This window comes from Biomphalaria glabrata, chromosome 2 (assembly GCF_947242115.1).
Source record: "Biomphalaria glabrata chromosome 2, xgBioGlab47.1, whole genome shotgun sequence".
NCBI lineage: Eukaryota > Metazoa > Mollusca > Gastropoda > Planorbidae > Biomphalaria > Biomphalaria glabrata.
Window position 1 is genome coordinate 25015055 of NC_074712.1, and position 26406 is coordinate 25041460.

Here is a 26406-nt window from a genome sequence, read left to right on the forward strand (position 1 = left end):
TCTAGAGCTAGATTTTCTTTGACGAATGATATAAAATAAGTATAAATAATAAGTCATATGATACAGATGTAAATAAACAAATATTGATGGAGTCATTCTTTAATCAATTATTAAAATTGACAACCAACTGGGTATTTTTATTGCCAAAATACAATGTATTTTATGTGCGTTTATTAAAAACAACAACAAAAAATTAAGCGTTTGACGCAACTAGATCTAATATTAGTAATATATAGATTCTAGTTCTAGATCCAGAAAGCTACTTCTCTAATTCAGTTTTCTAGTTTAATTCAAGTTAAATCTAAATGTCTAGACCAGTAGATCTAAATCTAGCCAGGGTTTTTGTCATGAAATAGATCTATAAACCTGCAGCCGCCTACTGATCACGATATGACAGATACTATTGATGAGATACTCTCTCTACTTCTATGTCTATATAATATATAGATCTACATTCTAGATCTAGTAATCTAGTAGATCACAGTAAAACTCAATGTGTACTTCCCACTTTAGCTCAACAAGTCTACTCCAAAGTTGTTGTTTTTAATAAATGCACATAAAATACATTGTATTTTGGCAATAAAAATACCCAGTTGGTTGTCAATTTTAATAATTGATTAAAGAATGACTCCATCAATATTTGTTTATTTACATCTGTATCATATGACAGCATATTTTGTCTCGTTCTGAATCTGTATGCAACCAGGTGCTCTCTTATTCTATGTCAGTTAAAGCAAGTTGGCGCCTAAGCTTGTCTTTAAAGCATTTCTGTGGTACCTCTTTATGCTCCAGCATGTAGCGACGTTTACCGCAATAGTAAAAAATATGCGAATCATGATGACGATATTCGGGACACCCCGAATCTAGCTATTTTTTTTTTTAAATTTCAAGAGCTCAACAGGTCCTTGTTTTGGAAGTTCGGAGGCTTCTGATGAAACTGTGACAAACCGTTGAAGCCTCTTTCGCTCCAGCAGAAATTCGTTTTTATCAATGTCGCTAGGAGTACTATCGAGATTGATTTCGACCTGAGGATTTAATTAATAGCTGGGAAGGCGACAAAAATTCATATCTATCTGCTACATCATGAAGTTGCTCGAATCGGGTGATTATTTCTTGAACAATCCTGTCCAAGGTAGAATAAATTTCCCTTCGTAGCTCTTCTTTGTGTGCAAGTACAGAGTCGTCACTTTTCTCACCAGACATCTTTTTCTTATTGCCAATACGTTTTTGAGGTTCTGTACTGATTCTCAGATCTGAGCACACGCTGGCTTTAGAGATGCCCTCTCGATTACTACTTAAAAATGAATCTAGATTTAGATCTAAAACTAGGTCTACATCTATGAATTCTATTTCTAGTTTGTATGACAAATGAGATATTAATTTTTATTTGCGAGGGGAGAGTCTTGTTGTCAGGTGTACACAATTGTAGCTTAAAGTAGGTCAATTTTTTTTTCGCGTTGCCAATTTATCTAATTTTGTTAGAAGAAAACATCTTTTTTAGTTTCTCTTTAATATAATGTAACATGTTACTAATTTTGAATGTATGGATAAGGTTAATAATTAATATTTAAAAAAAAAATATAAGTGTACGCTAAATGAATATATGGAGATGCTGTGGCTGAAGGGTAAAGCACTTGGAACTGCACGTCCCGTATTCGAATCCTGGTGAAGACTATGTGGACTACTTCGGGGGCCGATTTTGAGCTTGTTTCACACAAACTGTCTTTGTAACCTTGTTGTTTGTAATTCATTTGTTTTTATGTTTGGAGCAAAAATCGACGTTTCGGGACTGCGCATTTCCAAATTTAAAAGTTCCGGTATTTTTATTCCGTATTTCCAAAGCAGATGGCACCGGTAGTTTTTTAGGTTCTCGGTAACAATGTATGTAAAGCTATTGTTTTAACCTCCTCCCCCCCCCACACACACGGCAATTCACACCCATATAAGGGATGAGGGAAATATGAGCCCGTTTGATCGTAGGCTGATGGGCCTATGAAAATAAGCTTCCACTCATCTTTAGAAAGACATTCCTATCACATTTATACTGTTAGCTCAGAGTTAGCTGTTAAAGAAAATTAAAAAAGGAGTTGTCCAAATGAATAATAATGAATTTAACTCATTCTCCTTCCTTGGACACGCAAAATCGCAATAAGAAATATTATTGGGATTAATAAATTTATGATTTGTTCAATGAATAAATATGACCTAGAGCGAGCATCTAGAATATATAATTAATGAATGAAATAAAAAAAAGTGCGGGCTGCTAATTTGAAGCTAGAGACCATGCCTACTGCAGGTCATTACACCAGGTGAGCTGGCGGCGAGGAGAGTAAGGTATACACTAAGCGTGTAGTGTCACAACCTATTAAACAGGAAGTGAAGAAAAGAGTCATATGAAAAAAATATAAGCATCTATGGGGTAAGGGGGTGTTAAGGGGCAACAAAACGAACATACTAATTATGAAAACAAGAAGAGGGTCCATGGATGGGAATTAAAAAAGAGAGAATACACGTAGTTGAAAACGTCACGTTATTAAATTATAATAATTAATTTATATATCTATAATCTATATAGATTTATTTCTGTCTTTCTACAAATAGATTATATCTCTCTAAGGCATTTTACATCTAGAGAGACGATCTTTTCCCTTTACTACTTCTTGTGTGACGACTAAAGAGGCCAATCCTTGATACACAATGAGGTAGTTCCGAATTCCCCCCGAGTCACGTGGTTGTGTGTATACAACGCGCACCGTGCTTAGTTTTAGTTAGTTTGCAGTGGGAATCTGAAGCGTTTTAAGTCAATATTTAGTGGTTTCAATTTACTCATTAGCGCTAAACTATAATTTGTTAATAACAGGAGAATCTAGAGATACATTTTTTAATAGTTTCAACTAAAACAAATAGTTAAACCTTTGATAGAAGGTACCGAAGCGTTGGCCTATAATCTGCCATACTGAGATCAAGATTTCTTGATCTACAATGAATGACTACACTTACAGTTCTTAGCATTCGGGTAACCTGTCCTAGAAAAAAAAGTAACACTTTCATCCCCCCCCCCTTTTTTTTTTCCTCTCTGCCCAAAAGTAAACAAGCTTGAACACTACAAGTTGGACAGCAGACCAGTGTGTATTGGTCAGATAGCTCTAGGGCTAGTGTGTAGTCGATATGTCGACTAGTTGTTAGAAAAGATAAAAAGACTGCCATGAGTTTTCCTTGTGCGTAATAGGCTTCAGTTGTTTAGCGAACAAATAACACATCTGATAGTCAAGGATAAATCGAGATCTACTCTTACAGTTACACAGGCCAATTTAAATGTGTCTTACCCCGCCCTTTCATTGTTAAATTTGGTTTCTAAGTAATAAAATGGATCTAGATCTGTTTCGTCGACGCATTTGTGAAACTTTAATGTAGGCCTAACATTTTGTGAATTTCTTAAAAATGATAGAACTTTTAATACAAAAAATAATTCTTAATGTTATCGATGTGCATAGTGTATTTGTGATTGGCGGAATATGAAATACATAACGTTAAAAAATAGCTGAAGTTGATGAAAATAATGTTTCAACTAATATGCATATTATCCCATATATAGGCCTATAAATATAAGTGTGTGTGTTTGTGTAGTTTATACCAAGCCTTTTTTTTAATCTTACAAGACACGTTTGTAAAAACATATTCTTCTGTATGTGAATGTAGATCTATCATCGGCAAAGTGTTGACGCTTGTCATGACTATAAAGGAAATATCATTGATAATTTAAACCTATCCTTAAACAGTTCTTGGCCCTTTATGAAAACATTTGTATAATTATTGGAACATTCAGGGAGTTCGTTGATGTACTCTGTATATTTTAAAATGTAAAATTTCGTAAAAATAGAGGAGCAACAGCAATGGAAATATAGGAAGAAAAGGCCATTCTCCTCTTTGTTGTCCTACTATCACGTGACTTTGGTTAAAGTAGGTCAGAAAAACGAACTACCTCATTGCGGTCGCAGGTTGGGCATATGTAATCACCAAGCACCGTTGCATTTTCACCCTTCCTTTCAGGTCTCTCTCCATGTGGATCTACCCAGTGCCACTTTTCCCAGCTGCTAGTGTAGATTTCGAAGAGCTTCATATCGCGTTAGCATACATCCGTAAATGAAAATGAAATCCGGGTGTGTGTGAATTTAGTGACTGATTTTATGCTTTGATTTTGTTTATTTTAGGCGAGATTTTAATACTAAACCATCACAACCAATTAAAGCCCCTCTACCCGGGGGTTTTTAGTTTAAAACCCCTACCAGGTTTTTTTTCAGTTAAATCCCCCTCTTCTATAAAAGAAAAAAAAATGCAAATGACAATCCCCAAATTTCAAGAGCACAATTAAGGAAGATTTTGATTTTAAAACCCCCTCTTCAATATAAAAAAAAAAGCAAATTACACACTCAAAATTCTATGAGCATAGCCAAAGATGTTTTGAGTTTACCCCCACCCTCTCTACAGTAGGGTTTGAAGCTAAAAAATACCTCTCCAAAATAAAAAAAAGCTAATTACGCACTCAAAATGTTATGAGCGTAGCTAAATGGGTTTAAACCCCCATCCAGTTGAGTTTGAAGCTAAAAAATACCTCTTCAATATGTAAAAAAAAAATAATTACTCTCTAAAATATATGAGCATAGCCAAAGGGGTTTGAAGCTAAAAAATACATCTTCAGTGTAAGAAAAAAAAAAGCAACTTACGCACTCAAAATGCTATGAGCGTTGCTAAAAGGGGTTTTGAGTTTAAACCCCCCTTCAGAAGGATTTGATGCTAAAAAAAATACCTATTCAATATAAAAAAGCAAATTACAAACTAAAATTATTTGAATTATTTGGTTTTGAGTTTAAAATTCCCCTACCGAGTGTTTTGAGGTGGAACACCTCTATCTTCAATATTATTCTAAAGCAAACTACAGTTACTAAATTCTATTACCGTAGCTAAATGGGGTTTTGAGATTTTTTTAGTTTAAAACCCCCAATAGATGATTTTGACTATAAAACTTCCCCTTTACGTTATAAAATCTAAAGCAAACTAAAGCGATCTATTCCAGATCCAATAATTCAGACTGAATTAATTATGTCTATAATTGTTTAACATAAGATTTTTTATTTAAATAGTTGTTTAAGAAATTTAGTTATAATTTTAATTAAAAAAATAATTTAAAAAAAAAACGTAAACGTTCTGTGGTGGCCACCTGGTGCCAAAACAAAAATTCAGAATTAAAAATCAACAACCTAAAAAAAAAAAAAAAAAACATTGTAAGAAACATCTTTTAATTATTACAGATTATTTTTTCTTTGATGCTTCTTGTGCCTTGAGAACTCGGGCCACTATCTTTTGTTCCTCGATCAAAAATGCACGAACTATTCTGCAAAACACAATTAATGAGTGAATAAACATAGAAAAAAGTTAAAATAGCAATTCAGGGCATATATTAAAACCAGCCTGGCCAAAATCTTAAGATATTAAGTGGCATTCGCTCATACAAGCTAGAAACAGGACTATAAAAAAATTTTTAAATAAAAAAACCTACTTCAACTTTTGGGATCTGGTACAACTATGAACCAAAATAATTCCACTCTCTGTTTAAGATCTAAGCTTTGCTTTTAAAAAAATATTTACTAAAAATAACTTTTAAAAGCTTAATGAAAGTTGCCAACAAAAACATCTAGCTTAATTTAATACGACCTTCGTGAACCCACATTAGCTAGATTAAAAAAATAAAGACTTTAAACAAGACCTGATCTAATGAAGGAAAACAACAGGAGTAGCACTGTTAAACACATGACACATAATAATACATAACACATAATGATAATGAAACTAAAGCAAACATCCTTAATAAATACTTTGCATCAGCACTCTCAGCCCCAGGAAAATAAGATGTATTAATTTGAACCAAGTTGACAACATAAGATATAAAAGTACACAAAATTTTAAGGAGCTACTTAACCCTTTGACAACTAGAGTCGCCGGTACTGGTTGACAACTTGAGTCGCCAGGAGTCGCACACACTGCTAGTTTTTAAGTTACTATTTATACCTTTACTAGCTCTGACCTAGAAGAGCGATAGTGATGCTATTTTTTTTAGGTGTTTATTTTGTATCTGCAGCATGTTAGAATGGATTTTTATGATTTTTTGAAAATTACGTGTTTTTTTTTGCTAGCCTAGAAAATGGAACATATTTAGGCTTATGTTTAGGTTTTAATAGAATTAGATTTTAATGGGAATATTAATGTTTAAGCTGTAGAATAAGGATATAATGATTGGGGTAAGTGATTTACAACCATTTAGTAGTGAAAATAAATTTAAAAATTGATGCTAGATCCAGTATTGAATATGTTAGATCTAGTCAAACATGAGATTTGAAGGCATCTAAATGTGACATGATATTTTAATGTTTTTGAGCTCTGTAGGCCTATTTATGACTTCAAATATGATGCTTAACCCTAGGCCCCCATTTTTTCTATTATAAAAAGGTTTTTGTTAGGTTTTATTAGTTTTTTTCTGTGAATTTAGTCAAAAAATTGATTTTTAAAAAATAGCTGATACAGAGTTATGTCCTTTCTCCTAGGGATGGGGTAGATAGTTTCTTGTAACTGCTTAGTGGTGAAATGGTTAACAGACATAACCACAAGAGATCTGTCTCTGTAATCTATATTGATTTAATTGTCTTTCTACAAATAGATTATATCTTTCTCTATAGCATTTTAGGTCAAAATTCTTGATACACAGCTGTGATCTATCCAGTGCTACTTATTCCCAGCTGCTAGGTCGATTTTGAAGAGCTTCATGGCGCGTTTGCATACATCTGTATATTGTAAAAGTGGGCGACCAGCAGCTCTCCTGCCTTTTTTTTAGATCATCATACAGGATGTCTTGAAGTCGACCAGCATTCTACGAAACGTGGCCAAGCCAGCCAAGGCGTATGCTGCTGATAACAGAGCAGATGTCCTGGCACCCTGCTCTTCGTAGCACTTCTTCATTGGTTATTTTATCTTGCCACCTTATTTTAAAGGTCCCCCTTAGGCATCGGAGGTGGAAGACATTCAGCTTTTTTTCCTGCCACTAGTAGGTTGACCATGCTTCACTTCTGTATAGCAAAGTGCTCATCACACAGATCTAGTAGACTAAGGCTTTAGTATTGTTAGTCAGCAATATGTTGTACCACACTCTTTTCAAACGTGACATGGTGCCCATTGCTTTGGCTATCCTATTGTTGATGTTTTTTATCCAGTAGAGCATTGTTGGATATGATGGATAAAAATAGCAAAAGTGATCAACAATATCTAGTGGTTGGCCATTAATGTTTACTTGAGGTGCAGTATTTGTGTTCTGAACTAGTATCTAAGTCTTGCTTTGACTAATATTTAAGCCAAATTTCTGGCAAGCAGCAGATACAAGAGATACTACCTATCAAGTGCAGTGGACCCACAAAGAATATTTACAGTACAATCAAGCAATTGAAGAATGGCAAATCTGCAAGACCTGACAGCATCTCAGTTGAAGCACTGATGGCAGACATGGATACCAGTGTGAAGTTACTGTACCCTCTCTTCTGCAAGATATAGGAAAAAGAATTAAAGCCACCAGAGTGGAAGGAGGGCAACCTCATCAAACTTCCCAAGATAGGCCATCTTAGTTCCTGCTCCAATCAAGCAGGCTTCCAAAGGGATAGATCATGCACAGATCAGATAGCAAAATTACTCATAATTTTGGAAGTCCATAAAATGGAACTCCCCTCTCAATGTCAGTTTTAAAGACTGAGAGAAGGTGTTTGACAGTGCGGTGGACAGACAGACCCTCTAGAGACTTCTGAGACACTATGGAGTGCCAGATAAATTACAAATATCAGCAGCAAGTCATACAAGGGGATGACTTGCAGAATAGTGCATGGCAGACAACTGACATCCAATCAGGAGTGTAACAAAACTGTTTAATCTCTTCCTTCTTATTTCTACTAGCTTGTATCATGAATACAACTACAGACCAGAAGCAGAACAGTATACAGTGGACACTGGAAACAGCCAGATGACCACAACTTTGCACACACATCAGATGCAGGAAAAGATAAGCGTCCTTGTGGAAAATTCTTACAATCAACACAGGGAAAAGGTGTTCAAGATAAAAGCATCCAACAACACACCCATTCAGTCCATGGTGAGGCGCAGGAAGAGGTGGAAAGCTTCACCTATTTTGGCAGTTTCCTAGATAACCATGGAGGAACAGATGCAGATGTCTGAACCCGCATTCGTAAAGCTCAAGCAGCCTTTCATCAGCTGAAAAACACCTGGGGATCTAGGGAAATAAGCACCACCACAAAGATCAGGCTTTTTGACACCATTGTTAAGCTAATACTACTTTATGGAGCAGACCTGGAGAACCACCATCACCACCATGAAAAAACAACAACAGGTATTTATATATGGTTAAGTAATAACTTAATCTATGCAGCAGGATATTCAGAAATAATTAAGATTGGCACTCAGAACAACGTCTCAAAAGTCGAAAACACAGATTCTCTTTTTATCACGAACTGCCAGGTTCCTTATGCCCATGTAGTGCGGAATCTTGGGAGTTTTCTTTGACTCAACACTATCTTTCGACCCACACATAAGTCAGCTCTGCAAGGGTCTTTATCAGCAGCTGCGCAGATTAGGCCAGAGTCAACAAAAAAACGCTAGCTGTGGCATTCATACTCTCCCGCCTTGATTACCGCAACGCCGTACTAGCAGGTATACAAGACGAGATTCTGCTACTACGCTCTTGCGCACGCTCCATTGGCTTCCTGTGAGAGCGACAATCGATTACAAGGTCGCCACACTTTGTCATCAGTGTACCAGTATATATAACAATGAGATGCCCCTATACCTTTGCGAAATGATTACTCCATATGTCCCCCAGAGAGCCCTGCGCTCAATGGACTCAACGCTTTTAGTGGTGCCACGTTTCTCACTCAAAAGCTACGGTCTGATGGCTTTTTCAGTGCACGGACCAAAAATTTGAAACTCACTTCCCATTGATCTCAGACAGGCAACATGCTACACCACTTTTAAGACCTATCTGTTTAAAACTCTCAAACATCTATAAAGAATGTGTTTAAAAATTAAAATGAGTTTTTGGAAATGCTTAAAAAGTATGTTTGTTCACTGGTCATTAAATTGTACATGAATGAAAAGGAACTGCAGGTAGGCAGGGAATGAATGCCGGCGAGGTTCAAGATTAGTGAGCCTCGTATTAACAGGAAGGGCAAAGCGTGTAGAATGTGCTCTCACAACTCATACTATCCATTTAAAGACTTTATCTAGAATTTAGAACATCTTATTTATCTAGACTGATTCAAATCAGTCTAAATCTAAGATTTTAGTTCTAGATCTAGGGTTTATAGAAGAAAAAAAAATAGAACTTTAACTTTGTCGATAGTCCGATATCGCATGTGCTGTGGGAGCATGTTCAAAACAATTGTTTTATGATTTTTTGTCATTCTTCCAAAAATGGAAAAATAATTAAATTGGATTTTTTTCATTAAAAAGAAAATCCCAATTCAAAATCAGATTTATAAAAAAAAAAAAGAAAAATAGATTAGAAGAAATTTTTGACATTCCAAAATTTTCAGAAAATTCCCATCACTGATGGGAATGCAAAAACTTTTCAGGAGATTTCCAGGAGCTCCTGAAAAATCAGGAGGCCGCGAGAACCCTGTTAATATCAAGTCTAGACTGTTGAAAGTCTAGATTTAGATCTAAATACAATAGATCTAGCATTTTCATAATAAATCTAGATCTCTATGTATGTATATTTTTGTTTAATTACTTTTTTTTTTAATGAGACCAAGATAGATTTATATAAATGTTACTCACTATTAAAATAGTACTGTGCATGAGCCAAAAGGAACTTCCGGTTTTAGTTAACATTCACCATATTATTACATTATTATTAAATTAAATGAAAGCCAACTATGCTTTTTAATAATTGCGCTTAGCGATCAGCATTTTGCAGTCAATTAGATCTATATTTCAAGTGAACCCTGTTAACTGGGCCTAATATTGAAAAAAAAACAACAACAAAAAAACAACCAAAAACAAGAATACTAGCAATAAAAAAAAAAGAAGTTTACCGGAACATTAAGAACTTTATAACTACTGTAGCAGTGCTAAGTCATTAAGAAAACTAACCTTTCTCTGACAGCTTTATGACATCTTGACCCACCATAGGCACGTGTAACAGTCTTTTGTCGTTTACTCATTGCAGCAAGTTTATGTGGCCTAACAGCTTTCACCTAAGAGTACATCAAGATGCAAAATTTACACAAGATTAATAAGCTAATTTAATTCTGTAAATAAAAAAAAAATCTGGATCCTAGCACTAGATCAATATCTTATCTAGAATGTAATAAAAAACAAAATGAATAGAAATGTCAAGTCTTCAGTTCTCAACAATCAATACACTCATGAAATATTTCCCTAGGTAGGCGAGTAGATCTAGAATAAATGTTAGATTTCACATATTAAAATATAGATCTATACCAAATGGACATCTGCAGTTAAGATCAGATCAATTTTAAGATCTAGATCTAGTCTAGGCATGTTCCGTGTAGAATGATTAGATGCTAAAAAAAAAAGTCACGCTGGATGCACATGTATAGTGAAAGTCTTGTAATGTCACTAGATACGAAAAAGGTCAACTTTGTTTCAAAAAGAAGTGGCCCATGCGATCAGTACTAGCTAACTCAGATAAGTGGCAAGATGAAAATAAATTTATACCAGAAATTTATACCAAAGTCTAAATCTACCAGTACTTAAAAAAAAAAAAAAAACCAGATTGAAAAAAAAAAAGACATTACCTCCATCTTAGGAAAGTCATGACAATGAGATTAATTTTTGTGTGTAATCACTGTAAATTATTATACATAATTTTGCATAAAGATAATATTGTCTGTTTTTTGCCTTCTATTCCGAAGATTACGACTGAGTGCTGTGTTTCACATAACTACGCAAAGTCAGTTGCAGGTAGGCAGGGAATGAATGCAGGCAAGGTTCAAGATTAGGGGCCTCGTATTAACAGGAAGGGCAAAACGTGTAGCATGTGCTCTCACAACTCATACTACCCATTCAAAGACTATCTAGAATGTAGAGCTTAACCCAATAGCTACTATTGCGACCTAATGCGCCCATCCCCCACTCGCTACTAATGCGCCGGCCACATCACACACACAGTGACTTGTGTAGCTCTCGTTTTCCTGCGCAACGCGTGGTGTTATTTTGAGCTGGCTGGGTTTTTAAAAAGTAGAAATATAGATCGTTTCGTAAAAAAAAAACACCCAGATGTTACGCTTACTCTTCAGTTTCTATGGGCCTTTAAGTTTGGTGATTTGTATTTTTGATTTTCCTTAGCTAAGCCGGCCATTTTCTCAATGACCTTTCAATTTTTAGACATTATCGCGAATAATACACTTAGACTTAGGTCCTCCCGTGCCGTTCGGCGCATTGGGCGGTAAGCTGTCTCCATAAATATCTGTCACTGGCAATGTCAGAAGCCTCTTCCCACCTGGTGTACACTAAATACAGCTATGAACTTGATATTGATCAAGACATTGATCATTTGATATTAGCGCAGACATGCCTACCCAAGACCCAGAATGTGGAACACTCAAATTGAAAATGTGGAATTTTGGGCCCCAATGTGGAACATACACATGTTTCTGTTTGTCAGCCATACTGTACGCAATAAATAAAACTTAAAATTATCTGTGGCATTTTACGTCTCGCGAGACGATCTTTTCCCTTTGCAACTTCTTGTGTGACTAAAGAGGCCAATCCTTGATACACAGCTGCGATCACAGGTTGGGCATATAAAATCACCAGGCGCCATTGCATTTTCACCCTTCTTTCTGCTTCTGTTGTGTATGACATCTGCAATCTGTGACCCTTCCTTTATGCTCTCTCTCCATGTGGATCTGTCCAGTGCCACCTCTTCCCAGTTGCCAGTGTCGATTTTGAAGAGCTTCATGTCGCGTTTGCATACATCCGTATAACGTAAAAGTGGGCGACCAGCGGCTCTCCTGCATTCTATTAGATCGCCATACAGGATGTCCTGTGGAAGTCGACTTACTGGCATTCTACGAACGTGGCCAAGCCAGCCAAGGTGTCTGCTGCTGATAACAGAGCGGATGTCCTGGCATCCAGCTCTATGTAGCACTTCCTCATTGGTTATCTTATCTTGCCACCTTATTTTAAAGATCCGCCTTAGGCATCGGAGGTGGAAGACATTCAGCTTTTTTTCCTGCCATGAGTAGGTTGATCATGTTTCACTTCCGTACAGCAAGGTGCTCAACACACAGGTCCGGTAGACTAGGGCTTTAGTACTGCTAGTCAGCAATATGTTGTCCCAGACTCTTTTCTGCAACCGTGACATGGTGGCCATTGCCTTGGCTATCCTGTTGTTTATGTCTATATCCAGTAGAGTGTTGTTGGATATGATGGAGCCAAGGTAACAAAAGTGATCAACAATTTCTAGTGGTTGGCCATTAATGCTTACTTGAGGTGCAGTGTTTGTGTTTTGGACAAGTATCTTAGTCTTGCTTTGACTGATGTTTAAGCCGAACTTCTGGCAAGCAGCAGATAGTTTGTCAACCATGGACTGTAGCTGAATATCAGAATCAGCCACAATAGCTGCATCATCAGCATACAGGAGTTCCCTGACGAGTAGCTTCCTAACCTTGGTTTTTGCCCGCAGCCTTGATACATTAAATAGTTTTCCAGAGGATCTTGTATGGAGAAACACACCTTCGTTTATGTCGCTGTACGCATAATGCAGTAGACAAGAGAAGAATATGCCAAACAGAGTAGGTGCGAGCACACATCCCTGCTTGACACCACTGCAAACCTCAAAAGGTGCTGATAAGTTAGCTATATTTAGAAAATGACCTCATTATGTCTACTAAAGACCACAATGCACCACAACATGTTTATTTTATCCGCCATTTTAAATGATTCTGTTAATTCAGATCATACATATCTCTTAAGCTGTCAATACGATTTTCTTATTTTGATCTACTTTGAGGTCCTTATTTTATTCAGCTGTCAATAGATTTTCTTATTTTGATCTACTTTGAGGTCCTTATTTTATTCAGCAATCAATAAAACTGTTGAAAGGTAAATAATAATAATAATAATAATAATCTTTATTATCCGTAAGGAAATTTGTCTTACTATTTGTGCATTACACCAAACAAAAAACATTATTATAACTAGAAACAATACTACTAAATACTTGTCTAGATCTAGTAAAATCTAGTTACTACTACTAGTTTCAAAGTATTATTTATTATGATTACGAAGTACTGTAAGTGTCACTGTTTTTTTTTTCTATATCTTCAATGTAGATCTAGATATTAGTATACTTTGGAGTTGATTTATTAGACTCTAGATCAAGATGAGTCTAGAGTAAGAGAGTCTAGATCTATATTTTATATAGAGCTTTTTAGACTTTGATCTAGAACTAGATTCAGATAGATTATAATAAATACTTGTAGTTTAAGTAAATTATTAGTTTGTTATAATTTAGATCTATAAATTTATATTATTATTTACTAAGCATTGTTTAATATGTTTATTTCAGTAAAAAGGCACCTGTCAAGCAAGCTGCAGTTCAGCGAGCCAAAAATGTTGTACGCTCTAAAAAAGCAAAACTGGAAAAGGCAAGAGCTGCAAAATTAGCTAAAAAACTCAAGAAGCAGCAACACCAGGGATAGGACAACAACAAGGTGGATAGTGACACTGTTGAAGCAGACATTCCAGTTCGAGAGTCTGCATCTAAAAGAAAGCCCAACTTTTTTGAAGCTGCAAAACAGGAGCAAGCTGATATACCCTCATTGTCGTTGGTCGCAATTATGGACCTTAGCAATGTCTTCCTTAATTGGACAGATCAGCTGTCAATACTGTAAGAACAAACTTACTTTGGATCTTGGAAAAAGGACTGGCTCTGTGTATATGCTAAAAGTGTCATGTCTTTTTTGTGACACTCTTCATGCCACTGCTGTGTCATCAAAGACTCTTCAAGAGTCTAAACACTATGAAATAAACAGACGCTTGGTTGGATCTTTCTTAAATATAGGTTTAGGATATGCTGGCATGGAGTCATTTTGTGAAGCCATGGGAATGGATCCCATGAGCAGCAAGTAATACAATGCTCATTTGAAATATATTGCAAATAAAAATGACACATTTATCGATGATATACGCACGAAATCTATTCAGAAAGTAAGGGAATTTAATGGTGCTAAAAGTGAGGAGGATACAGTTGACCTAAGTTTTGATGGCTCTTGACAAAAAAGGGGACATACATCAAAGCATGGCCTTGGAGTTGTCATTGAGACCACCACTGGATTAGCTGTTGACTTCCATGTGATGTCGACATATTGCCAGGTAAAAGTTACATTAATTTAGCTGTATCTATAAGATATTTTTATTTATAAAAATGCATTTTTAAATTAAAGTATGTTACGGGCATCAATAAAATATATGTATTTTACAGAAATGTTCAACAACTGGCAAGTTCATGTTGAAAAGAGGGCAGGCTGCATATGATGAGTGGTTTCGAAAACATCAAAAAGAATGTGTCATCAACCATTCTGGCTCTGCTGGTTTCATGGCCTTAGCCTTACTATGTCTAAGTTAATTACATTTAGATCAAGATCTTTAATAACATATTTTTAAAAAAATCCTTTTCTTAGATTACTTAGAAACCAGTTGAGTTAGTGTTAGAATAGATCTAGTCTAGACTAGATCTAGTAGAGTTAGACTTAGAGCCATTGTCGGGAAAAGAAAGGGATTTGAATGGAATATTTGGCTTATTAGCACTTACTAGATTCTAAGAGTAGATCTAATATCTAGACCTAGACTACTAGATCAGTAGATCTATGTCTAGAACTAGCTCAACCATTTCTTCATAAATTTAGGACACACCTGGTCGGTAGGAGATGAAACGTTAACAATATTAATAAACACAGACCTAGGCCCTATATATATTTTATTTTGCATTCAGTATTTTCATTTCGCACTATCATGAAAAAAACGGTGATTTTTTATTTTGTGTCGGAATTCAGACTTGGCGGAACAAAAAATCGTGAATGCGGAACAGCATGTGAGCTCTTTTGATGATTTTGCGGGACGGTTCCGCATAATGCGGGACTGTAGGCATATCTGTTAGTGCTACATTTAGACTTAGATCTAGTCCGATTCAGAGAAAGAGTGAAGTAAACATTAGATCTATCATCTAGTCTAGATCTAGCGTCAATGAATCTTCTTTGACAGATATTTTGAACAGTTTTTATTTATTACATGAAAACTTTTGATGAAATAGATCTAGTTGGGGGTGTAAACAACGTTGGTTTGGACAATGATTTGATTACTTTTACTTTGTCATGCTAGAAGTAATGAAATTTTCGTTTTTACCTGTTGTTTTTATTGTTTGAATCTTGTAAAATCTATTCAAATTATACATCATTTTAAAGGTCATTCATTTCTCTTTTTTAAGAAGTATTTTTTGTTATTGATAGATGTTTTATGTTTTCTAAAAATATATTTTGTAAAGTCAATCTATTTATGTTTGGAGTTACCTCCCTTTGCTTAGTATTTAGAGAGTGCTGCTTAGGTATGGGCTTAGTAGCTATTGAGTTAAGTACTCAAAGAATTGAGACCTAAACATCTTATTTATCTAGACTGATTCAAATCAGTCTAAATCTAATATTTTAGCTCTAGATCTAGGATTTATAGAACAAGATAAAAAAAAAAGAACTTTAACTTTATCCATAGACCGATATCCAAAGTCTGTAAGTCTACCTGTACTGGTACAACCCCCTTCCCCCAAAAGACATTGGAAAAAAAAAAAAAAAAAAAAAAAAAAAGACATTACCCCAGTACCTCCATCATTAAACTTCAAATATAATTAAATAATAATTTAGATTCAATTTGGGTATCCAACCCACGACACCGTCAGCTGCTTGATTGCCTTAAAGTTGACTGTCAGCATTTTCAGTATCAGCCAGCGAGGAAGACATATTCATGTGATTATTTATTGGAATGTTTATTATATGGACATCTAGGTCTAACACTAGACAAAGTTCTGATTTAGATCTAGTCTGCATCTACTTCTAGGTCTATATTAGATTTAGGTAAAAATATAAGCAACTTTAAATTAACTGTTGTTGCATAATTACTGTAATATGCTTAAAATCACTGGTTCGATCTAGATCTAAATCCAGTGGCATAGCAAGGTACAAGTGGGCCAGAGTTCAAGAATACCTTAGTGGGCGAATGTAGTGTGTGACAAAACTATTGTGTAATTTGAATGTATCTGTACATATACCAAAAGACATTCCAATGCAATTAGTGTAGCTTTTTTTATAAATAGGCCTAATTATGTTATTTGTTTCAGTTAAGATTCCAGATATCAGTTGCAACTTTAAAGTCAATGTTTGCGCAATTTCATAACAGCATTGAACGACTATTAGTAGATAAAATAAGGTCTGCAAAGATGGTCAGTTAAACATTGAATCTTACCCCTCTAAGTCTTGTTTTGTAATCACCGCATATTGGTGTCTTGGCCAATTTCTTCTGGTAAAGATAAACCAGTTTGCCACCAGGTGTTTTTGAGCTAAAGTAATAAGATATGAAAATAAAAAAATATTAAAATAATTTTCAAATTATGATAGATGTAATTTTAAACATTTTTGGTCATCTCGATTAAGTGAGATTTTACATCAAGTTAGATAAGTACGGTAGTAAGGTTAAGAATTAATGTACACTAACAGTTTAATTTCTATATTTATAACTATAACACTTTCACTGTAATAGTTTAAAAAGATATAAAATGTGTTTTAATTTAAACTTAACTACCGTATTTTTTTTCTTTGCTTTACATAATTGACTTACAAGTTAATGCATTTTTAATATAATTTTTCTGCACATCAAAAAGATATTTCTAATGGTGTACCATTTGGTGTAAGAGCCAGTGATTAGCAGTAATGCATTATGAAGATGCCTACTGCATAAAGTATAATGCTAGTCTTCAGTAAAATACACAATTTCTTAATAACTAAAATAAAAGATAAAATTCAACACACTTAGTTGTTCTATGTACATGACTAGTAATTACAGGTTAATTTTTACGTCCATCGCAAGTGGGAGCATTAGCTTTAAAATTTATAAAAGAATATATTTAGACCAGGACTTCAGAAAATAATAATGTGCAAGAATGATGGAAACTTATCTGTGCCTTATTTGTCTGTGTTATAGATCTAGATTAAGGGGGTCGACAGGTCACAAAAAAGTCAATTTTAGACAAAAATATTGATTTTTCAAAAACTGCATACCGGTATTTTAATAGAAAAATATATTAGGAATCACTTGTCATACATCAAATTATGAAAATATTGCATTGTAATACTTAAAAACGTGTTTTAATAGCATGGGGTATCTAAATTTGTTAAAAACACTGAAAAAGTCAAATTTCAGCAAGCTATAATGCAAGTGTCCTGTCTACAACAGTATTGTATTTGGTATCATTTTAAAGGTCACACTGCGTACTACATCATTTTCCTGATGATTTTCCTAACTAAAACTATAGCAACTAGAGCACAAGCAATGACATATATATCAAGGTTTTTACTAATATTTGATTGGCTCTAACATAGTCAAGTACAAAGAAGCTTATTTTGATTGGTTCAAGGCGTCGGCCTCCTTCAGTCGTAGAACGATTATGGTTCATCTCGCACACTTCCTCTTGTGGCTTTGGAGCCCTATTTTGTAGAGACACTCCCGTCCACAAATATCACAGGTTAAGGTGGCTTTTGCTTCAGTGGTAGAGGAGCTGGCCATTTTTCGCATTGTCCGTTTTTCTTCCAGGGCTGAGGCCCATGTTCTTTCACTATCCATAGTTTTCTTGGTCACTGGCTCTCTCCATCTGGTGCGGTCTAGAGCTATGTCTTCCCAATGGTCAGTATTGATGTTCACAGATTTGAGGTCCCGTTTTATTACATCTATGTAACAGAGGTGGGGGTGCTGCTTCTGATTTTATCTTTTTTTGAATTCCTCTATTCTTGGGCATTAAAAAGGATATACATATCCATAAAAGCCAATTTGAAATTGGTCCCAAAAGTAGAATGTTGAGAACTCAATCTGTTTTCCCCCATACATTAATTTATTATAAAATCTACAGTGATGGGAACTGACTTTGCAAAAATTTTAGGAAATTTTGTAAGCCCCCCCCCCCCCCCCCCCCCCCCCCCCCCGTTTTTGAACTGGCCTGTCGTGGCGACGACTTAAAAAAAGATGTTGCTGAATTTTTTTAAACTACGTAGAATCATTTAATTTAATATTTTCTTTAATTAATGTTGTATTACATAACATTTACACTGCATTGTGCATTACTGCACACAAACTGCACTTCATTTAGCATTACTGCACTCAAAATGCATTCATGGCACTATTGTTTGTATATATATTGATGGGAGGAGAAAGCTTTTTGCAGTCTGAGCATTCTATAATAGATAACTGCTTTATACAGATATTGTAACAACTTCTTTCTCAAACAACTATAAGGATTAAATGTGTTTGAAAAACATGCTTTTAAAATTAGTAATGATAAGTTTTATATTAAAATATATACATATCCAGACATGCCTACCCCCAAGACCCAGAATGTGGAACACTCAGGTTGAAAATGTGGAATTTTGAGCCCCAATGTGGAACATAAACGCGTTTGTTAGCAATACTGTACGCAATATAAATAAAACTTCAATTATATTACTTTAAAAACAACAATAGCATGCTTCTTATAAATTAGATGTAAATATTATAATTAAAAGTAAGAAAACCTTTAATTCATAATTATGTCCTTTGTTTGAAATCAATAGTTCTTAACTCCTAAATGATGAATTCTAACTAAAATGTATTCTAATGACCTAGACTCAAATGTTACTAATATCTATTTTTATTTGTTACTACTAGATATAAATCTACTGACTAGATCTAGATTATTCTAGATCTACTTGATTATCTATCCTTTTCTAGGGCTCTACTCTAATCACTCTAATAACCCTAGATGTTGTCTCTAGTTCTAGATCTAACTAAAATAATTTAAGAGTCTACTAGTGACTTACCTAGTCTAGACCTACATCTAATAAGTCCTAATAAGTCTAAGAACACAGATTATAAAAATAATATTATAGATTATAGATCTAAATATTAATGTCTAGTCAGTCTAGATCTATACTAATCTATAGACTTATTCAACTTATTGAGAACTAGATCTAAATAAATAGTAAATTTATTACATAATAAACTAGAATCTAATCTATCACCTTCTAAGTCTATTTCTAGACAGATCTCTAGAGATTTAGCAGAAGTGCTAGTCCTACTTTTACTTTTAGATCTAGAAACTAAACTAATAATTAATTTAGACTATAAGATGTAATAATACTAATAAGTAGAATAGTAGATCTAACTGTAGCCTTATTTAGGCCTTAGCCTTACTGTGTCTAATAAAATTAATTACATTTAGGTCTAGATCTTTAATAACGTATTTTTAAAAAAAAATCCTTTTCTAGATTAATTAGGACTTAGAAACCTAAGAAACCAGTTGAGTTAGTTACTGTTAGAATAGTGACAATACTCTGATTATACTAATTATAGACTCCAATAGTGGCAATACGGCAAATGCAATTCCAATTGCCAATAGTCTAGAGATAGAGTAGTCTAGAGTCTAGACTAGATCTAGTCTAGACTAGTACTAGTACTAGTAGTAAGTACTGTAAGTACTAGACTAGTAAGTAGACTTAAGTAGACTAAGTAGTATAGCCATTGTCGGGAAAAGAAAGGGATTTGAATGAAACATTTGGCTTATTAGCATAATTAGCACTTACTAGATTCTAAGAATAGATCTAGAATCTAGATCTAGTATCTAGACCTAGAGTACTAGATCTATGTCTAGATCTAGCTCAACCTTATCTTCGTAAATTTAGGACACACCGGGTCCGGGAGAAGATGAAATGTAAACAATAAACACAGACCTATATATATTTTATTTTGCATTCAGTATTTTAATTTCGCATTATTAATAAATAATGAAAAATCGGCGATTTTTTTTTTTTTTGTGTCGGAATTCAGACTTGGCGGAACAAAAAATCGTGAATGCGGAACGGCGGAACATGTGAGCTTTTTTGATGCTTTTGCGGGACGGTTCCGCATAATGCGGGACTGTAGGCATGTCTGCATATCCCTCACTATAGATAGATCTATAATCTATAGCTACTACTACTTATATCTAATAACTTTTCTAGATTCTAGATCCAATATATTATTATTAGATATCTACATTCTGTCAGGCTTATACTCAGTAACTCACTATAGTCATGTTAAGAAGTTTAAGAAGGCCTACTTACTACTATATAAAAAAAGTATATTCTATATATAAATCCAGATGGTCGGTACACGGTAGGTCTATCACAGTATTGTCAGTATCACTCTATTACTCTATTAGATGAGTAGATCTAGATCTTATTATTATTATAATAGATCTAGATGTCTAAATCTAATCCCATTTGAACTCAAGGAAGTCGGCAGGCAGGGTTCAAATTAGAAAAATCTAGGGGTCATCGTAACAACAGTGAAAAAATAATAGATCTTGAATTGTAGTAATAGCGGCGATTAGCGCTACATACGTCGTAACATAGCGACCGGGCATCATTCATGATTGATACTCTTAAGTCTAAGTTAAGTTTAAGTCGAATACTTTTCAAAAGCTGGCAAGCAGCCATTGAAGTCTAGATCTAGATCAAAAGTATTCAAATTAAAGAATCTAGATATCTATCTAGACTGATTCAAACCACTCTAATCTGGACCGAGATCTAGACTTATAAGACAATACGGTAACACAAGATTTAAAAAAAAAAATAGAACTTTAACTGTGTCAAAAGACCGGATGTGCGGAGTTCAAAACAAATCAAAAATCTTATTTCGCATTCTTCCGAAAATGGAAAAATAATAAAATCGGATTTTTTTTTCATAAAAAAAAATTGAAAAAAAAAAAAATCGGATTTAAAAAAAAAAAAATGTCTGGAAAACTTCGGATTTTTTTGCTAGAAAATCGGACCAGAAGAAATTATCGGAATTCCGACAATTGTCGGAAAATTCCCATCACTGAATCTAATACTATACTAATAGATATCTGGTCTAGACTCTAGATACCAGAAAAAACAAGTCACTAGTAGATCTAGAATCTAGATTAGGTACTTTAGATTTTCCGGTTGTGCTAGATTTTTTTTGGTTTCCGGAACTGGTAATCTACCGCGTCAGTATACAAGCCCAGGACAATGGGGATTGTGTTCCATTCTGATGTTTTCAAAATCATGCTTAAAAGAAAAATCAAAGCTTTTTTATCGCGCAAGGACAGGATATTCATTAATTCTTTAGATCTACATCGCCATTATTCTATTGTTTTCATGGAGATCCATCGTGTTGAGCATACTGGTAAGTTGACCACCAAATTCTTTTTTATTAAGCTCATGCTACATTTAAATTTAGTTCTGTGGGTTAGTTTAATATTTAATTAGTTTAATAAAGTTTATTGCAACAAGTGCCCCTCTTAAGTGGCAAATGCCGAGAGACTGGGCTAGGTCTAATTTTTTAAAAAGAAACCGACAGCCATTACTAGACAGGAAGTGATAGATCCTATGTTTATCAATGGCTGCATCCTTTTTTTTTATTTCAAATGGCGTCAAAACTTAAGATCCGTTTTTCTTACTTTCTGTACATAAGCCCTTGATTGAAATCGATTATGATTTTAAATCCATTGAAATCGTTGCCAAAATAGGTGAATATGGATACATTTTATATTGGGGAACATTTTTTAGCGGCCCCCGATAGGGGAAAAGATGCTATTAGTTTTGTGTGAAATGTCTGTCCATCTGTCCCGTTTAGACCTCGTAAACTAGAAAAGATATTGAAAATCCGACATCACAATATTTTAGACCATTCAAAGTTCTGATGCAACGGCTACTTTTTTTTTTCTGAAAGCGAAAAATCTAATTTTTAAAATCAGTTATGCAAGCAGTTTTTTAAAGAGAAAAAGCTAATTAGTATGCATTATAAGTTAGACCTAATTTAAAACGAATAGTAATCTTGTAAACTTCATTTTCATTAGCTTTTTTTAAATTGCGAAATTTTTTATTTTTAGCATTCGAATAGGAGATTGAGCCTTTTCAAAACAATTACATCAATTATAAGACTTCAGTTAGGCCAGGAGATGTGCGGTTGCTGAGCGGCAAAGCGCTTGGCTTCTGAACCGGGGGCTCCGGGTTCGAATCCTGGTGAAGACTGGGCTTTTCAACTTCGGAATCCTTTGAGTCCACCCAGCTCCAATGGATACCTGATATTAGTTGGGGAAAAGTAAAGGCAGTTGGTCGTTGTGCTGACTACATGACACCCTTTTTAACCGTAGGCCACAAAAATATTGAAGCCTGCCTGGGTGGACCACTTCGTGTTTCCACACAAACTGTCTTTGTAATCTTGTTTTTCATGTGGACTTTAGAAAAAATGTGTATTTTCTTACTTTTTTTTTAACTTGATGGTATATGTATTTTTATTTTTACTGATACTCATTTCAGGTAAGGCCCATGAAGTTGAATTTTTTTCCCCGTAATAGATTATATATCTGGCCATATTTCTGCCAAGTTTTATCACGACACATTGCTTTGATCGATCACAATGTTGAAATATAAGTTTGCACTGCTCCCTATGGACTTTTTTTTTTTTCAAACTAAACTATCCAATGAATAAAATCATGCATAGGCTAGTATATATAATAATTATGCATGTGTATAAATAGTTTTAAAAGAGTTTTAACGGTTTAATCTATTTTATTTATAATTTTAAAGCCAATTTGAAAAGTAATTGTTTCAGACGATTTGATCGAACTTTTAGATATTTTGTTATTTTCTGCCACCACAAAGCCGCCATTTTATCCACACCCCTCTGACGTTTCTTGTAGCTCTAGACCCGATAATTTGTTTATTTCATCAATATTTACATTTTAAACAAGTAAAGTTCATAAATATAAATGAAATCAGATTTGTGAGCTAGAAATTCACTATGAATACTAAATCTACTATTAAATTTCTTATTTAATAAGTAGATTTATCCTCTACAAAACTCAATTCCAACTTTTTAACTTTTTGAGCGGGGGTGTGTCTCGCTGGCTTAGCAAGAGAGACACTCTCAAGATGACTCATCTTACTTGTTCCATGTCAACAATGTAAGGCCAAAACGACACAAAAAAAAAAATCATAACTTTTTAACTATTAGACATACAGTCATAATTTAAACACCATTGGAAAGTTCTTTATAAGTATTTTAATGATGTACTAACGAAAAATTGTTTTTTCAAAGATCAATTTTTTTATTTCACCTCCCTAGTACGTAAACTAGATCTACTAATACCCTTTTACTTTTTTAGAATGAGAATAGACTCCCATTTGACATCAAAACAATTTCCTGTTCAGGTTTTACAAAACTAAAATTAAGCATGTCCTAAGAAAAGACATTGCTTTATAACTGAGTGTTTTTATGACATTTTCTTGAGTTTATTCTAAAGATAAGAGGTTCCTCTAACAGCTAGTGGGAAAAATTATTTTTTTTCTATTACTATGTCCTAAATATTTTAATCAGAAAAATTTGAAATTTTCAAATATCAAGGAAAATAAAAAAAAGGTTTCCGTACATCTTTAGTTTTAAACCATACACTTAGAAAATTCATTCAGCTTTCCAATGATACCAAATTTATTATGATTAAACGAGTCAACGATATTTTAAAACTTAGCACACTTTTATCAGGTACTAGAATTTCACTAAGGTTGGGATGACCTTTTATCAATAATATCTGTTTTTTACATAAGAAAAATAAAATTAGTGTACACTAAAACATGTAAAATTGAATGAATCACTTCTTTATACCTATATCATTGCTTATTAACATAAAATATAATAAAGATCTGTATTCTTGGGAGTTTTTTTGGTCTGTCGATGTCGAAGCTAAAATCTGTAAATCTAGCTATCTAAAATATTCTTTCAAATAAATATAATTAAATAGATCTAAATCTTAAATTTAAAGATTCTTTTTCTAATCTACACTATTGTTTTATAACTAGATAGATCTAGATCAATTTAGAAGCTTATTGTGTTGGAAATTTGACAACCAGGAGCATTTTTCTTTTTATAGACTATTTTAAGAAAATTAGAATAAAATGTATTTTTTTCGTAATTTACAAATGATATTTTATAATTTTGATTTCATTTTGATTTGCCACTTATAAATTAAAATTCCTCCTTTAAAACTGTACAATTTGATATATTATAATATATACTTTTGTATATGTATTCACAATAGTTTTGGAAAAATTCACATTAAAAAAAAAATTGCTTCACTTTTTTTTTTTTAATTTCTCTATATAAAGTCCATTGGCATTGGATGTCAGGATGCCTCGGACAAACTTAAAATCACAATAACTTTTGAACCACTAATGCTAGCATAATAAACTTGGTGTTGTTGGAAAGCATTTTTCATCCTCTTTCATTCTATTACACATTTGTTGGTATAATAATAAGATTAATTTAAATTTTTTGGTGCAACTAAAGTTACTATCTAATCTACTAGATCTAATACCCTTTTTTTACTTTTATAGAATGAGAATAGACTCCAGCTACAAATGCCAATTTTAGATCTTGTTAAATATAAAAATTACTTACACCTTTCTGCGGTTAGAATTGGTATTATAAGAAAGACGACGTCTAAATGTAAGACGCTGTGCCATCTGAAAATACAACTTACAGATTAGTATAGATCTAGACTACATAGGTCTCGAGAATACATGATACGATTCATACAGAAATTTTGGTCTGGTAAAAATAAAATTAATTTATATTTTACTCTCTAAAAAAAATAGTCATAATCGTTGCATAATCTTACATAGCTATTTCCAATAATCAAGGATTTGCTAGGATTTAGAAATGTAATAATTAGATCTATAACTATACCTTCTTACTTTAAGTTGGTTTGTTTAGAAAAGGAAGCGGAACCAGATTTATCACCTGTTTTACGAAATAGTGGACCGGATTATATTTAAAAAAAAAAAATGCTAATCAAATTTCGGACTATTCTAAAATTTGCTTTTGCTTATTTTTTCCAAATAAATTTTTTAATTTTGAATTTTGACAAAATAACTTTGATATAGGGGGATATTTTTATGCCTTGGCTCGTTTGCAGGGGCAAACTGACATTATGACAAGTGGATAGTGACTGAATATCTTATATATTACAGTCGTTACTTCAAAAAAGAAGATAATTACGTCCTACGCATTTCATGTGTTAGCTAAATTTAGTCATGTAAGTTAATCAATGGCTTAAAATTTGATAGGTCGTTGCAGTGGCGTAGCTAGGGTATTTGATGCCCTGTGCGGGAGCTCCTCGTGATGCCCTAAAAAATAAAAACATAACAGCAAAATGAAGACTCCCCACCCCTAGAAAATATATATTGTTAATTCGCAAAAAAAAATAATCTAACAAAGACAAAAAATGCTTCCAATAAATTCTATGTGTTTAATTTGCTGGCGAAATCAATTTTTTCTCTCTGGAAATTCGTGTATAATAAATGAAATTGCCAATTAAGTCAGTCATAATTTAGTCATCGTAAGTTGCAAAGAATTCTTGATCAACTTTAGTTTTAAAAAACTTCTATGTGTATGTATACACAAACGTCACATATATGCGAATCAAGATCACGATATTTTGGACTGAGCTATAAAGGCGATATTTTTTTAACTCAAACTCGCCAGGTTTTTGTTTTGAAAAATTTGGTACTTCTGAAGAAACTTTGATAAGTCGTTGAAGCCTCTATCGCTCCAGACGAAATTAAATTTTGTTAATGTCGCTAGGAGCACTCAAGATTTGTTTCAATCTGAGGATCCAAAAGTTGGGATGGTGACAAAAAATCAAATTTTTCAGCCACATCATAAGGTGCTCAAATTTTTTATAATCTTTTAAACAGACCGGTACAACAGAGAATAAATTTCCCTCCGTATCTCTTTCTTGTGTGTCAATACAGAATCTTCATTTATTTCGCTTGGCATCTTTTTCTTGTGGCCAATACGAAGAGGTTTTGCATTAATCCCTAGGTCTGAGCATAGGCCTATGCTTTCAGCAAGGTAATACTGGCTTCAGTGAGGTCCTCTAGAAATGGTAGAGTTGTCACGATCTATGATGTGCTAGATGTCACGTTGAATATGAACTTGATCTAAACTGCACAATCAATGATTGGGTTGCCGAGG

At 33.9% G+C, this 26406-nt stretch overlaps 1 protein-coding gene across 2 annotated transcripts; it reads right to left on the reverse strand.

Moving 5' to 3' along the window:
- Window positions 1-5280: 5280 nt before the first annotated feature.
- Window positions 5281-25222, reverse strand: LOC106060214 (60S ribosomal protein L34-like). Of its 2 annotated transcripts, none has more exons than XM_056022101.1 (5): window positions 25117-25222; window positions 24829-24893; window positions 16588-16681; window positions 10201-10304; window positions 5281-5392 (listed from the first exon to the last, which is right to left on the reverse strand). In XM_056022101.1, the coding sequence occupies exons 2-5, from the start codon at window positions 24891-24893 to the stop codon at window positions 5311-5313; spliced, it is 345 nt and encodes a 114-aa protein (XP_055878076.1). In that variant the 5' UTR covers window positions 25117-25222; the 3' UTR covers window positions 5281-5310. The 2 variants fall into 2 exon arrangements, with proteins under 2 accessions (XP_055878076.1, XP_055878077.1); XM_056022102.1 differs by having other exon boundaries at window positions 25125-25201.
- Window positions 25223-26406: the final 1184 nt, after the last annotated feature.

Bases quoted from the DNA above. Each gene is read 5' to 3' on its own strand.
- LOC106060214 (XM_056022101.1), bottom strand. From the start codon at position 24,893: ATGGCACAGCGTCTTACATTTAGACGTCGTCTTTCTTATAATACCAAT. The intron at 10,305-16,587 runs GTAAGATTCAAT...ATGTACTCTTAG, and splicing joins ACAAAACAAGACTTAGAGGG to GTGAAAGCTGTTAGGCCACA. The intron at 5,393-10,200 runs GTTAGTTTTCTT...TGTGTTTTGCAG, and splicing joins CATAAAGCTGTCAGAGAAAG to AATAGTTCGTGCATTTTTGA.